General features: G+C 41.5%; 3 protein-coding genes across 3 annotated transcripts; 2 read left to right on the top strand and 1 right to left on the bottom strand.

The window, feature by feature from the left end:
- Nucleotides 1–4145: 4145 nt before the first annotated feature.
- Nucleotides 4146–5044, top strand: COL26b_014005 (uncharacterized protein; the record flags this gene model as incomplete). Its single annotated transcript, XM_053186585.1, has 2 exons — nucleotides 4146–4612; nucleotides 4690–5044. The coding sequence occupies 2 exons, from the start codon at nucleotides 4146–4148 to the stop codon at nucleotides 5042–5044; spliced, it is 822 nt and encodes a 273-aa protein (XP_053029468.1).
- Nucleotides 5045–5147: 103 nt separating this feature from the next.
- On the top strand, nucleotides 5148–6761 carry COL26b_014006 (uncharacterized protein; the record flags this gene model as incomplete). The annotated part of the gene is made up of 1 exon (XM_053186586.1): nucleotides 5148–6761. The coding sequence occupies one exon, from the start codon at nucleotides 5148–5150 to the stop codon at nucleotides 6759–6761; it is 1614 nt and encodes a 537-aa protein (XP_053029469.1).
- Nucleotides 6762–7654: 893 nt separating this feature from the next.
- Nucleotides 7655–8953, bottom strand: COL26b_014007 (uncharacterized protein; the record flags this gene model as incomplete). Its single annotated transcript, XM_053186587.1, has 1 exon — nucleotides 7655–8953. One exon carries the CDS (start codon nucleotides 8951–8953, stop codon nucleotides 7655–7657), a length of 1299 nt encoding a protein of 432 aa, XP_053029470.1.
- Nucleotides 8954–10541: the final 1588 nt, after the last annotated feature.

Consider the following 10541-nt stretch of genomic DNA (forward strand, 5'->3'; position numbering starts at 1 on the left):
ATGTACTAACAATTTCTTACCAAATTTTCGCGTGCAGCCTACTATAATTTTGCTAAGGTGATCGACTCGCTTGTCTGATCGACTCGCTTATCAACCACGTTATTAGTTAAGCTAAATCTTAACCTTAATAATAGAAATATAGTATTTTTAGTTTTCTCTTTTATTATTGTTGTTATCTCTTAATTATTATTAACTTTAATAATATTTCTATTCCTCTTATTTTAGTATTTCTAATTCTTAATAAATTAGTTATAAAATATCTTACTAAATAGTTATTTAAATAGTTCTATATTATTAATATTAGTTTACTTATTTATAATATTTTTATCTACTTCTCTGTATAATAAGATTAAATTTTATAATATTTCTAGCTTAATATATAATACTAATTAAGTTTTTTATTATCTAAATTATTTTTATATTTATAATATTTTAAGTAAATATATATAGAGAGAAGTTATCTATATATTTTTAATAATATTTAATATTTATAAAATTATTAAGTTTATAATTAATTACTTCTTATATATTAGCTAAAATGTTTACCTAACTACTTTTTAAAAATATTTATATATTAATTACTATCTTATTAGAGATTAATATAGTATTATATTATTATTTAATAGTAAAATAAATTTTATTTCTCTTTTTTAGTTTATTTAAGAGAGAGAATAATATTAACCTATAGAATATTTAGCTAAGTAGCCTCTTTAGTAAACAGATATACTTAATTAAAGATTAATATGAATTTAGATATATTAGTTAGCTTTTTCTACATAATAATAATTGTAATATTAGTTTTTTTTTAATTATATAAATAAGCTATTTTTATTTTAAGTTAAATATCACTATCTACTTTTTAGTTTCTATTAATTATATTTAGTATATTAATAAAGCTAAACTTATTATATATAATATTTTTAATAGTTAAATTAAAAATAAACAAACTATTATTTTTTAATGTTAAGTTATAGATAACTTAGATTTATAATAGAATTAGCTTATTATTATTTATATTTTCTTTTTATTTAAATATGCTACAAAGTAATATAAATATATTATTAATACTATAGTAGAAAGCTATAAATATATTATCTATAAATTAAATAATTTAATAAGAGGTTAAGTTAACTAAAATTAAATTTAGTTAAAATAATAATATTAATAAAAATAAAATATTTTAAAGCTAGATTTTCTATAATAGATTTTATTTTTATTTTTTCTATATTATCATTATTTTTAATAAGAAAATATTTTTAGAGCTTTTTATAATACTAGAAAGGCTATATATATATTTTCTTTACAATATAGATTTAGAAGTTATTAAATTATTAATCTTAAGACTAATTTTAATAATAATAACTTTAATAATAGCTTTTTTAATAGTTTCTTTAGTAATAATAGCTTAATAAGCTTTTTTAATAAGTATAATAATCTTAATCAATAGTAAAATAAAATATTAAAGAGGATCTTTAGTAGTATTTTATATTAGTTATTATATATATTAGTATTTCTATATACTATTAGTAATAAGTAATAGATAATATTTAGATAAGTTATTATTTACTTACTGAGGTATATAGTAACGCTTAAGAAGTATTATAATACTTTTAGATCGTAAGATTTAATAGGAATTCATTAATTAAAGCTATTAAAATAAGTTAATTACTATACTATAAATATTTGTATAGTATTAAATAAAATTTTATATATATATAGGGATTATGTATCCATAATTTTAGTAAAAAGGGGGGGCGGACGCTATTAGTGCAACAGACTGCACCATTTGTCGCCATCAAGCAGCTATCTCTTTACCACATCGCATTGCCGCTGGCGCTTTGAGACCAAGGCGGCAGTCGACGGTCGACAGCGCCCTCCCGTCACACTTACGGGAACCATCCGGTTGAACAGACAACGAACACGTTGGATCCCTGGGCCAAACCACAACTTGGCGTCGACACTGCTCACATCGTGGATACCTCGACAACACTCAGTCTAGCCCATCAATAGTTCAAACTCCATCATACTTCACAGCCCATCCTTCCTGCAGCCACCCATAGCTCTCCCGTGAACTTTTTTTCGTGTTGCCGCCGCCAGGACTCTCGTCCTCCTCTGCCGCAACTCTCCTGATCCGTCTGCACGATTCAGGTCGCTCAACCTAGGGTTTTGAACGAGCATCGAATGTCGATGTACCATCGCTTGGCAACCATGGAAGGTCTTTGCCAAAACAACATCCACCAAGCGATGCGTTACGAACAGCTACGGGCCCGATGCGACCTTCCAAGTATTCATGTGAGTGATTCACTTCCTCCAATGTCACGTTGTCTGGTCAATGGCCTCATAGTACTTGCGTTCTGCTATGAACGAGCCGCGGCGGACACTGGAAGCCATAGAGTGATCAGGACTCCAGTCACCCGTCCATGCCGCCAGGATGGACTCGCGCTACGGCGGTGATGGCATCCGCCATTCGTACGTTTGCTGCTACAGGCCAAATCTGCCTGGGCACTAACACACGCCGAATGTTACTGACAACCAGCCCATGGCCCCCATAAAGATAGGACTGCCTGCGGAGTATAGCGAGCAGACTGATAGGGCGCAGACGGCCAGCAGCCCAGGAAGTGACTGACCACTGGCGCACAACGGAGGGAACGATAGCATGTTGCGAACTCATTGACGCATCTTCCATCATCAAGCCTATCAAGCTGACAGGGTCTCTGGAGATGATGTTGTACCTGGGGATGAGAAACTGTGGCGCGCCATCCCAGGCGGCCCCCGTCTATTTCTCATCAAAAGCCGTGTGAAGCGAGGGCTGGTTTCGCTCTTTGTGTCGTAACTCGCGCTGAGATTCATGGACACAGCTAGGCCGGGATGCCAGGAGAAAGAAGATGGCCTTCGACTGCTAAATTCGTTTCCCAGGTTTACCGCAGCTTTGCACTGACCCGTCAAGTGTGGGGGACGTGGCTAATTCCATGTTTATTTTTGCAACCGATCCAGGCACTTGGCTTAGCTGAGGAAAGCTACGACGCTAGAATGCACATCTTCACTTGTTTCATGTTCCTCTAGTGAGCGACAAAGGGGGCATCAGAAAAGTTTGTGTGTCACCTCGACCTTCATGATGAAAATGGCTTCACTTGTCAGGCCAGCCAAAAGGGGTATCACCCGAAGATCTCTTGGATAGTTGCAGCAGACAAGTTGAAGCACGCGTTCAAGAAAGCGTTGGCGGCGCTCACCTGATGGTGGCGGTCTTGTCTTGCTTGTTCAGCATGGACCGGATATGGCTAGCCCAATAGGACGGTGCACCAAAACCTCATCTCCTTTTGCCACACCTCGTGTTGTCTTGTTTCGAGTTGCGTTGGATGAAATGTTCAACGACTTGGCCCGCTCTTCTTTCATTGTTTGTCTTTCCACGCCTTTCCTAAACCGACATTTTCTCGACTTCTACAGACCCCTAAAACCGCGAACCTAACCTCCTCCTCCTGACAGACAAAGATGAAGGTCCGGTTTTTTTACCCTCCAACACATACTCGATGGCCCTTTGTGTATCTCTCTGACCACATGGCGGTAACTGTTTGTCTCGAAGCCACTACCAAGTATTCGGGCCATCAAGCCACAACGCCCTTCTTCGTCAATTAGCCATGTGGGATTTCTTGTTCGCTTGGCAGGACGTTCGTCTCCACAACGCTTCTTCATCGGGGGGGACAACGCTCAACGTCCAGGTCGTGAGGCGGTCTTTAGCGTTCTCGCGAATCCTACGTAGCAGTCTAAGCTGGCCTCCATGCTTTGTCCAACGCCAAGGACCCATAATGCTCCTCCTCTACACCTGAGTTAGTATGGCATGGCACTGCGTCTGAGCCATCTACCAACTGCTTACCCGTCAGGTAGCTGGACAAGTGTCCGATGCTACACCAGAGGTGAAGGCCCTGCGAAGAATCCGGCTCTGACACTAAAGCAGGCCAGTAAGATATCAGCATCAAGACACAATATATAGATATATAAACCATCTCGTCTCCTCCCTGTTACTAGGAAATGCTCCATCACTCCCAACATCATCATCGGCTTTGACCCCTAGTCTTTCTTTCTACTCCCCGCCCGAGGAGTGCCTTTCTTTCTCACTAGACATCCCAACTTGGCTGTACATCATCAACATGTCTTCTACCCTGCTACGCCTTCTGGGCCTAGCCGGAGCTGCCCAGGCGGCATGCTCCAATCTTGTTATCGATAACTTCTCACGATCTACCGTTTCCGGTAGCAACAACCTCGATGCGTGGACCAGCGAAGACACTTCCATGTCAAAGGTCGCCATCAGCAAGGGCATCCTTTCGTTCACTCCAAAGACAGACAGTTCCTCTTACTACTACGAGACTCTCGGCTGCGTCAAGGCGGCCACCCAAGGCTATAATGCCCTCTCTTTGACGGTCAAGGGACCTAAAGATGCCTCCATGATGCTGGAGATACAAACCAAGGCATCTTGTGCAGATGACAACTACAACAGCCAATGGGTCCAGATCAACGGGTTGACTGGCTCGACCCAAAACATCTCTATCGCGCTATCATCCTTCACAAACGCCAACTTGGACGCAGTCTCAGCCTTCGTCTGGTCAACCTATTCCAAGTTTGACAATTATCAATTCAGCAATCTCCAGTTCACCTGCAGCGGCGGGTCGAATCCCTCCATTTCGACTGCCCCAGCCACTACCACCACTGTTGGTTCTGTGTCGACTTCTCGCTCTGTTGCGGTTTCGTCTTCAACAAGCGCGGCGTCACTTACTGCTCGCGCTTCCTCTGGCACAACCTCATCCTTCGCCACCTCGGTACGATCGCCAAGCTCCACGACCATGTCAGTTGTCCAAACGGGCCCATCATCTCGTACGTCTGCTTCCTCATCCCGCCAAACCAAATCTCCTTCAAGCTCTCGTACATCGAACGCTTCTTCGTCAACCTCGCGCGCAGCTCCTTCGAGATCGATGTCTCTAACTTCCGTCTCAGTCTCTACTGTCCCCACCGCGTCCGGGTCATCGAGCATTCGCTCTTCGACTGTATCTAGTTCCGTTGCCGCCCAATCTTCGCCGGTATCCTCGAGCTGCAGTAATCTCTTGATTGACGACTGGGCCTCGCAATCGCGACTGACATTTCTTTACTACAACGCCATGTTACAGCCCAGTAGTGACGATAGCACGATGAAAGAGATCACTGTCTCGGGAAATCGGGTCACGCTGAAGCCCAACGGTGGGGATTCCTACTTCTACAGCAAGGTTGCCTGCACCAACACACAGGTGAAGGGATACGGCGGTATTTCCTTGCGCATCAAGGCCAAGGCCGGCACGACCTTATCCATCCAGCTGGCCTCGTCGCCAACGTGCGGGGAGGACTCTGCCTTCGCTACCAAGACATCAAAGGAACTCGGGTGGACATTCAACGGCGAAGAGAAGCTCTACAGCATCCCCTTTTCCAAGTTCTCGGGTGCCGACCTATCAAAGATGACAACAATTCTCTTTGGTTCGTTGTCCTCGGATGTGACTTTCGGCCCGATGGCTTTCTACTGCGGCAACACACCATCTGAGTATATTGTCGCGACTCAACCAACCGACACTGCTGCTGTCTCAACCGTCCCTGCCCCGAGCAGTACTGGCTCGGTCAAGATTGTTGATAATTTCTCAAAGAAGGACTCCAACTCTCTTGGCTACTGGCATGGAGGTGACGTCGATACTGCTCTCACTTGGGGCACGAACAGGGTCACCATCAAGGCGCCAGATGCCGACTTCTCCTTCTACACGCAGCTCTCCGATAAGTGTGCCGATATGACCGGCTATGACGGTTCTTATCTCCATGTGGCCTACTCTGGAAGCAATAAGTTCTCGATTGCTATGCAACAGCACAACCAAGCTTGCGACGAGACTGCCTCGCCCTTCCCTGAGACATGGGATTCTCTTGAGGCTGCACGTTACGCAACTGGCAACGATATCTACATTCCCATCTCGCACTTCAACATCCAGCGGAAGCGTGCGATAGGTATCGCTTTCAAGGGTTTCTATACCAACGAAGCTGTCACCTTGACAAAGGTTGAGATCGTCCCGTCCGTCCCAGCCAAGGTTCTGATCCCAGAGAAGCTGCCGTCTGGGAATCTCATCTTTGCGTGCAAGCGTCCCAACTCGATCGCCTTTGCTATTGATGATGGCGACCCGAAGTTCGCCCAGGAGGTCATGGAGGTCATCAAGTCGGAGAACATTAAAGTAACCTTCTTCACGGTCGGTGCACCTCTGCGGGACTCCAGCACCAATTTGAGTGCCATCTACAAGGACATGATGAGCCAGGGCCACCAGATCGCCCTTCACAGCTACACGCACCCTCGTATGGAGGGTCTGCCTAACAATGACGCGATATCTTGGGAGTACGACCAGGACATTAAGGCTGTTCAAGACATGTTCGGTATCACTACGAAGTACTTCCGACCTCCCTTCGGTAACGAGGGTGCTCGCATGCGTCAGCAACTCGTCCGATCCACTAAGGACGACAACCCTTACATCGTCAACTGGAACATTGACGTCGAGGATTGGCTCTATGCTCAGTCGGACACTCCCGAGAAGCAACTGGACTCTTTCCAGCGTGACCTGGACAAGGGCGGCTCCCTGGTTGTCATGCACTACCTGTACCCCAGCACCGTCTCCTACTTGAGGACATTCATTCAGAAGGCGAAGGCAACTGGGAAACAACTGATGAGAGTCGATCAGTGTATGATGGATCCTAATGCCCCCCCTTTGTAGGGCTATGCTTGTTCACTCACTATTATCATGATATGGTTTGATCGGAGGAAGAGGTTTACCTTGTTTTACTTGGAGCGGCATTTCAACGCATATTGTACATAACATTTCTTCAATCCACCTGTTTAATACCACTTCACTGTTCTTCAAAGGGATCCATCTGGTTATGCGTCTTTCTACCGTTCCACGATCTCGCTTCCCGCAAACGATCAAGTATTTGCAATATCCCGGGACCCGATTGTGCCCTATAATCTCTTCAGCCCGCACCACGGGTTCCAACGAATGCCTGTTCTCCCTTTTCCTAGCTTCTAGGCGGTAGGAAGCCCTTGAATCCTCGACAGCGCCTCCGAAAATACAGTATTTAGCTATATATCTTGGCATCTGGCGGCACTTTGACTTGTGCAGGCACCAACCCCTGTCCCGACCGGCTTTGAAAGGGGAACCTAATTGGTATCATCGCCTGCAGACTGGTCTCGGTCGATGAAAGAGAAAAAGTGGCCCGCTATCGCCTGGGTCAGGTTCTTGCAAAGACATGCCTGGACGAAAAGTAAGTCAATATGCAGTCCCCCAACTCCCTATATGATGGAGTCGTTGACGCGCTGCTCAATGTGTGAATGCCCGATCCTCAATGATCACGAACACGTCGCAGTCGCGAAGATATCCCAGTATATGACTCATCGCAATACAGCTGTTCCATATTGATCGTGAAAGTTTGCTTTATCCTAGAAACCGCCATATAGCTGGTTAGAGGTGGTTCTTTGCATTTCCAATGCTTAACTCAAGACTCGCGTGTCTACAGACTCATCGATTATGGCCAAGAGTCTGCAAATGCTGATCCACATGCCGTTTCCTGGCACTCTTCTCGTTCCGTCGCCACTGTTCCGGTCAGATCCCTGTTAAAGTCTGTCACCCTGGTCTTGATTCTTCGTAGCTTTGGTCCAACCCAGTCCTTCCGATATGATGTCAGAATGAATTCCACCCTCATCTTGTGCGATCTCCCTCTCCATGTCCCTACAGACTTCCATGGTATATTGCATGAGCTGGGAACAGGTGACTGGCTGACCGCCTCGACTCCTCTCCTCGGAGAACACCTGGACCCTTTCCATGCAATGCTGAATTATCCGCTGGTGTCCGATCTGATGAAGGAGCCGAATCTTCTCCAGGCTTGCCGCCAGATGGTTTTCTTCCATATAGATGGAATCAACCCCCCACGCGACAAGTATACCTATCGCAGTAGACTTGGCGCATCTCATCGCCAAGGCTTCGAGGCCTTGTTCCTTTCTAATATCAGAGAGTCGGTCAATCAGAGTATTGACAATCTTGGGATTGTGAGTTGAAGGTTGATGGTTGACCGTGACATCATCCTCACTGGGCTCGTTGACCAGTTTGACGTTGTGTGACTCGGCATTATCCGATGCGTGCTTGAACATGATGACAGTCTCGCGGTGCTCTTTTCCGATGCGCTTGACAACTTGGAATGCGTCTCTGTCGCGGTCTTTGAATGCCTTGGTGTGGGCGTCGAGTATATCCATGAATGTTACTCCGGTTTTGGTCGCACACAATTTCAAGACCTGCTTCTCTGCATGTTCCAATGTTTTCCAATAGTTGTCGGCGAGCTTTGATGCGATCATATCGGTGTTGCGCTTGACCAACCGCTCATTGCAGATGATGTCTTCTCCGACCTCATCCACCACTTGCCTGTCCAAGGCTTCCCTGAGCTGGGCGGCAACTTGATTCCATCGATTTCCGATTTTTCTCTCGGTTTCATGCATATCCCTCAAGAAATTTTCAGCGGTATCGAGGTCAAGGAGTGGGTGCAGGCCGAGAGACTTCGTGAGGAGAAGGTGGTGGCTCATGTGAAAGAAGAGAATACCAATCTCTCTGGAATTATTCTGGTTATAGTAAGCAGTCATCTTTTTCGTTCTTTCTTGGGCATCGAAAAAAAGGTCGTCGATATCAGCCACCGGAAGAGTTTGGCCCTTCAGGACGAGATGTTCACAGATGATTGCCCGAAGATGCTGATGACGATGGCATATCTGGCGAGCGACAGTGCAAGTGATCTTGGCTTCCAATGTGCGAGAAAGCCGACGGTCAGCGAGAAGAGCTTCGATGTCTTGGCGAGGCATCGGTGCCATGAATTCGTTCTTGATCTGCTTCACCCGGTCTCTGATCATCGCAACTTCTTCTCGCTTCATTTGAGCTAAGCGTTCTTCTAGCACGTGAGGAATGTCGAATGTGAGTTGAGAATCCTCCATCGTCGCTACTTGACCGAAAGTATTGCCGTTAGTAATCAGGGGCCGGCACTGCGACGTCGAAGGTGCTCAGGGAGATGAGACGGAAAGAACTGCTGCTGTTTAGGTGAGTGAAGAATCTCTTTTCTGAGTTGACCTTAGTTGGGTATGGCAATGTGAAGCTCCTAGGGTCTTTTTGAAAGAGTTGGCAAAGTGAAGTTAGTTGTCTCAAGAGGGATATGTTGCTTTAAGAGGTCAGAGAGCTATGGTGCTAAGGTAAGGAAACAGCATAGGTTAGGTTCTATCCTAACTTGAGAGGTTGTGAGTTGCTACTTTAAGCAGATGTAATATATTTAGGAAGGAGTTTATAAACCTAGGATAAGTAACTATCTATAGCCTTTAGAAATATCTATTAAGACTAGTTTACTATTAAATAAATAAAGGGGTTTAAAATTTCAAATAGCTTTAATTTAAAAGTAAGAGGCCTATATAGGCGTTTTTATAAATAGTAAGTATTATTATAAAAAGAAATAGCGTTTATAAAAAAATAGTAGTTTAATTAGTAATTATATAAAGAATAATTATAAGGGATTAGAGCGTCAAATAGGTATTAAAATTATATATATTATTAGACTTATATTATAATAAAGTAAAAGTAAAAAGTTCCTAATTATATTAAGTATTTTATTTTAAGTAAAAAACCCCTTTTATAATAATATTTATAGCATTTTATTAAAAGGTTTAATAAAGCTATTCTTAAGCTATAAAAGCTTTAATAAGGTATTTAGCCTTAATATAATTAGCTCTATATTTATATAGTAAAAAAAATTAGAGTTCTTAGAATTTTTAGTAATTTTAGCTTAAAAGTAAAAGGCTAAATAGGCGTTTTTATAAGCGTTAGGTATTATTATAAGAGGAAATAGTATATATAAGTAAATAGAAGCTTAATTAGCTTATAATAAAAAAGATAAAATAAATAAATAAGAAATATTTTTTTTCATATTTTCTTTTAATCTTTTTAATAAGTTTAATAACTAACTCTTTAAGGAAACTTTAAGATCTTTTAACTAGCTTAATTTATAATATAAATTTACTAATTTTTATATTTTAAAAACTAATTTTTTTAAGTTTTATTAGCTTTAATTAGTTCTATTTTTATTTTATTTTTACTTTTCGTTATACTTCTTTAGTTATTTAAAGCTAAAATAAAATAAAATACTATAAAGATAATATTATTAAACTTCTTTTTAGTAGTTTATTTTCTCTTAAGACATTATATAACTCAAGATATAAAAAGAGTAGAAAATATAAGTAAAATATACGTTAATTAAGTTTATATTTAAATACTTATTTTTATATTCTAATAGTTAGCTAGAAAATTAATATATAAATATTTAGGTATTTTAAGGGGTTTTATATTTAAAATAAATACTTAATATAATTAATAAGTTTTCTCTCTTATTTTATTATAAAATTAGTAATTAATATAAAGAAGTAACCTAAACTATTATAAAAGATTTCTTTTATAGTTATTTTATACTACTTTATTAAA

Source organism: Colletotrichum chrysophilum, assembly GCF_026319265.1.
Source record: "Colletotrichum chrysophilum strain AFK26 chromosome Unknown scaffold_279, whole genome shotgun sequence".
Classification (NCBI taxonomy): domain Eukaryota; kingdom Fungi; phylum Ascomycota; class Sordariomycetes; order Glomerellales; family Glomerellaceae; genus Colletotrichum; species Colletotrichum chrysophilum.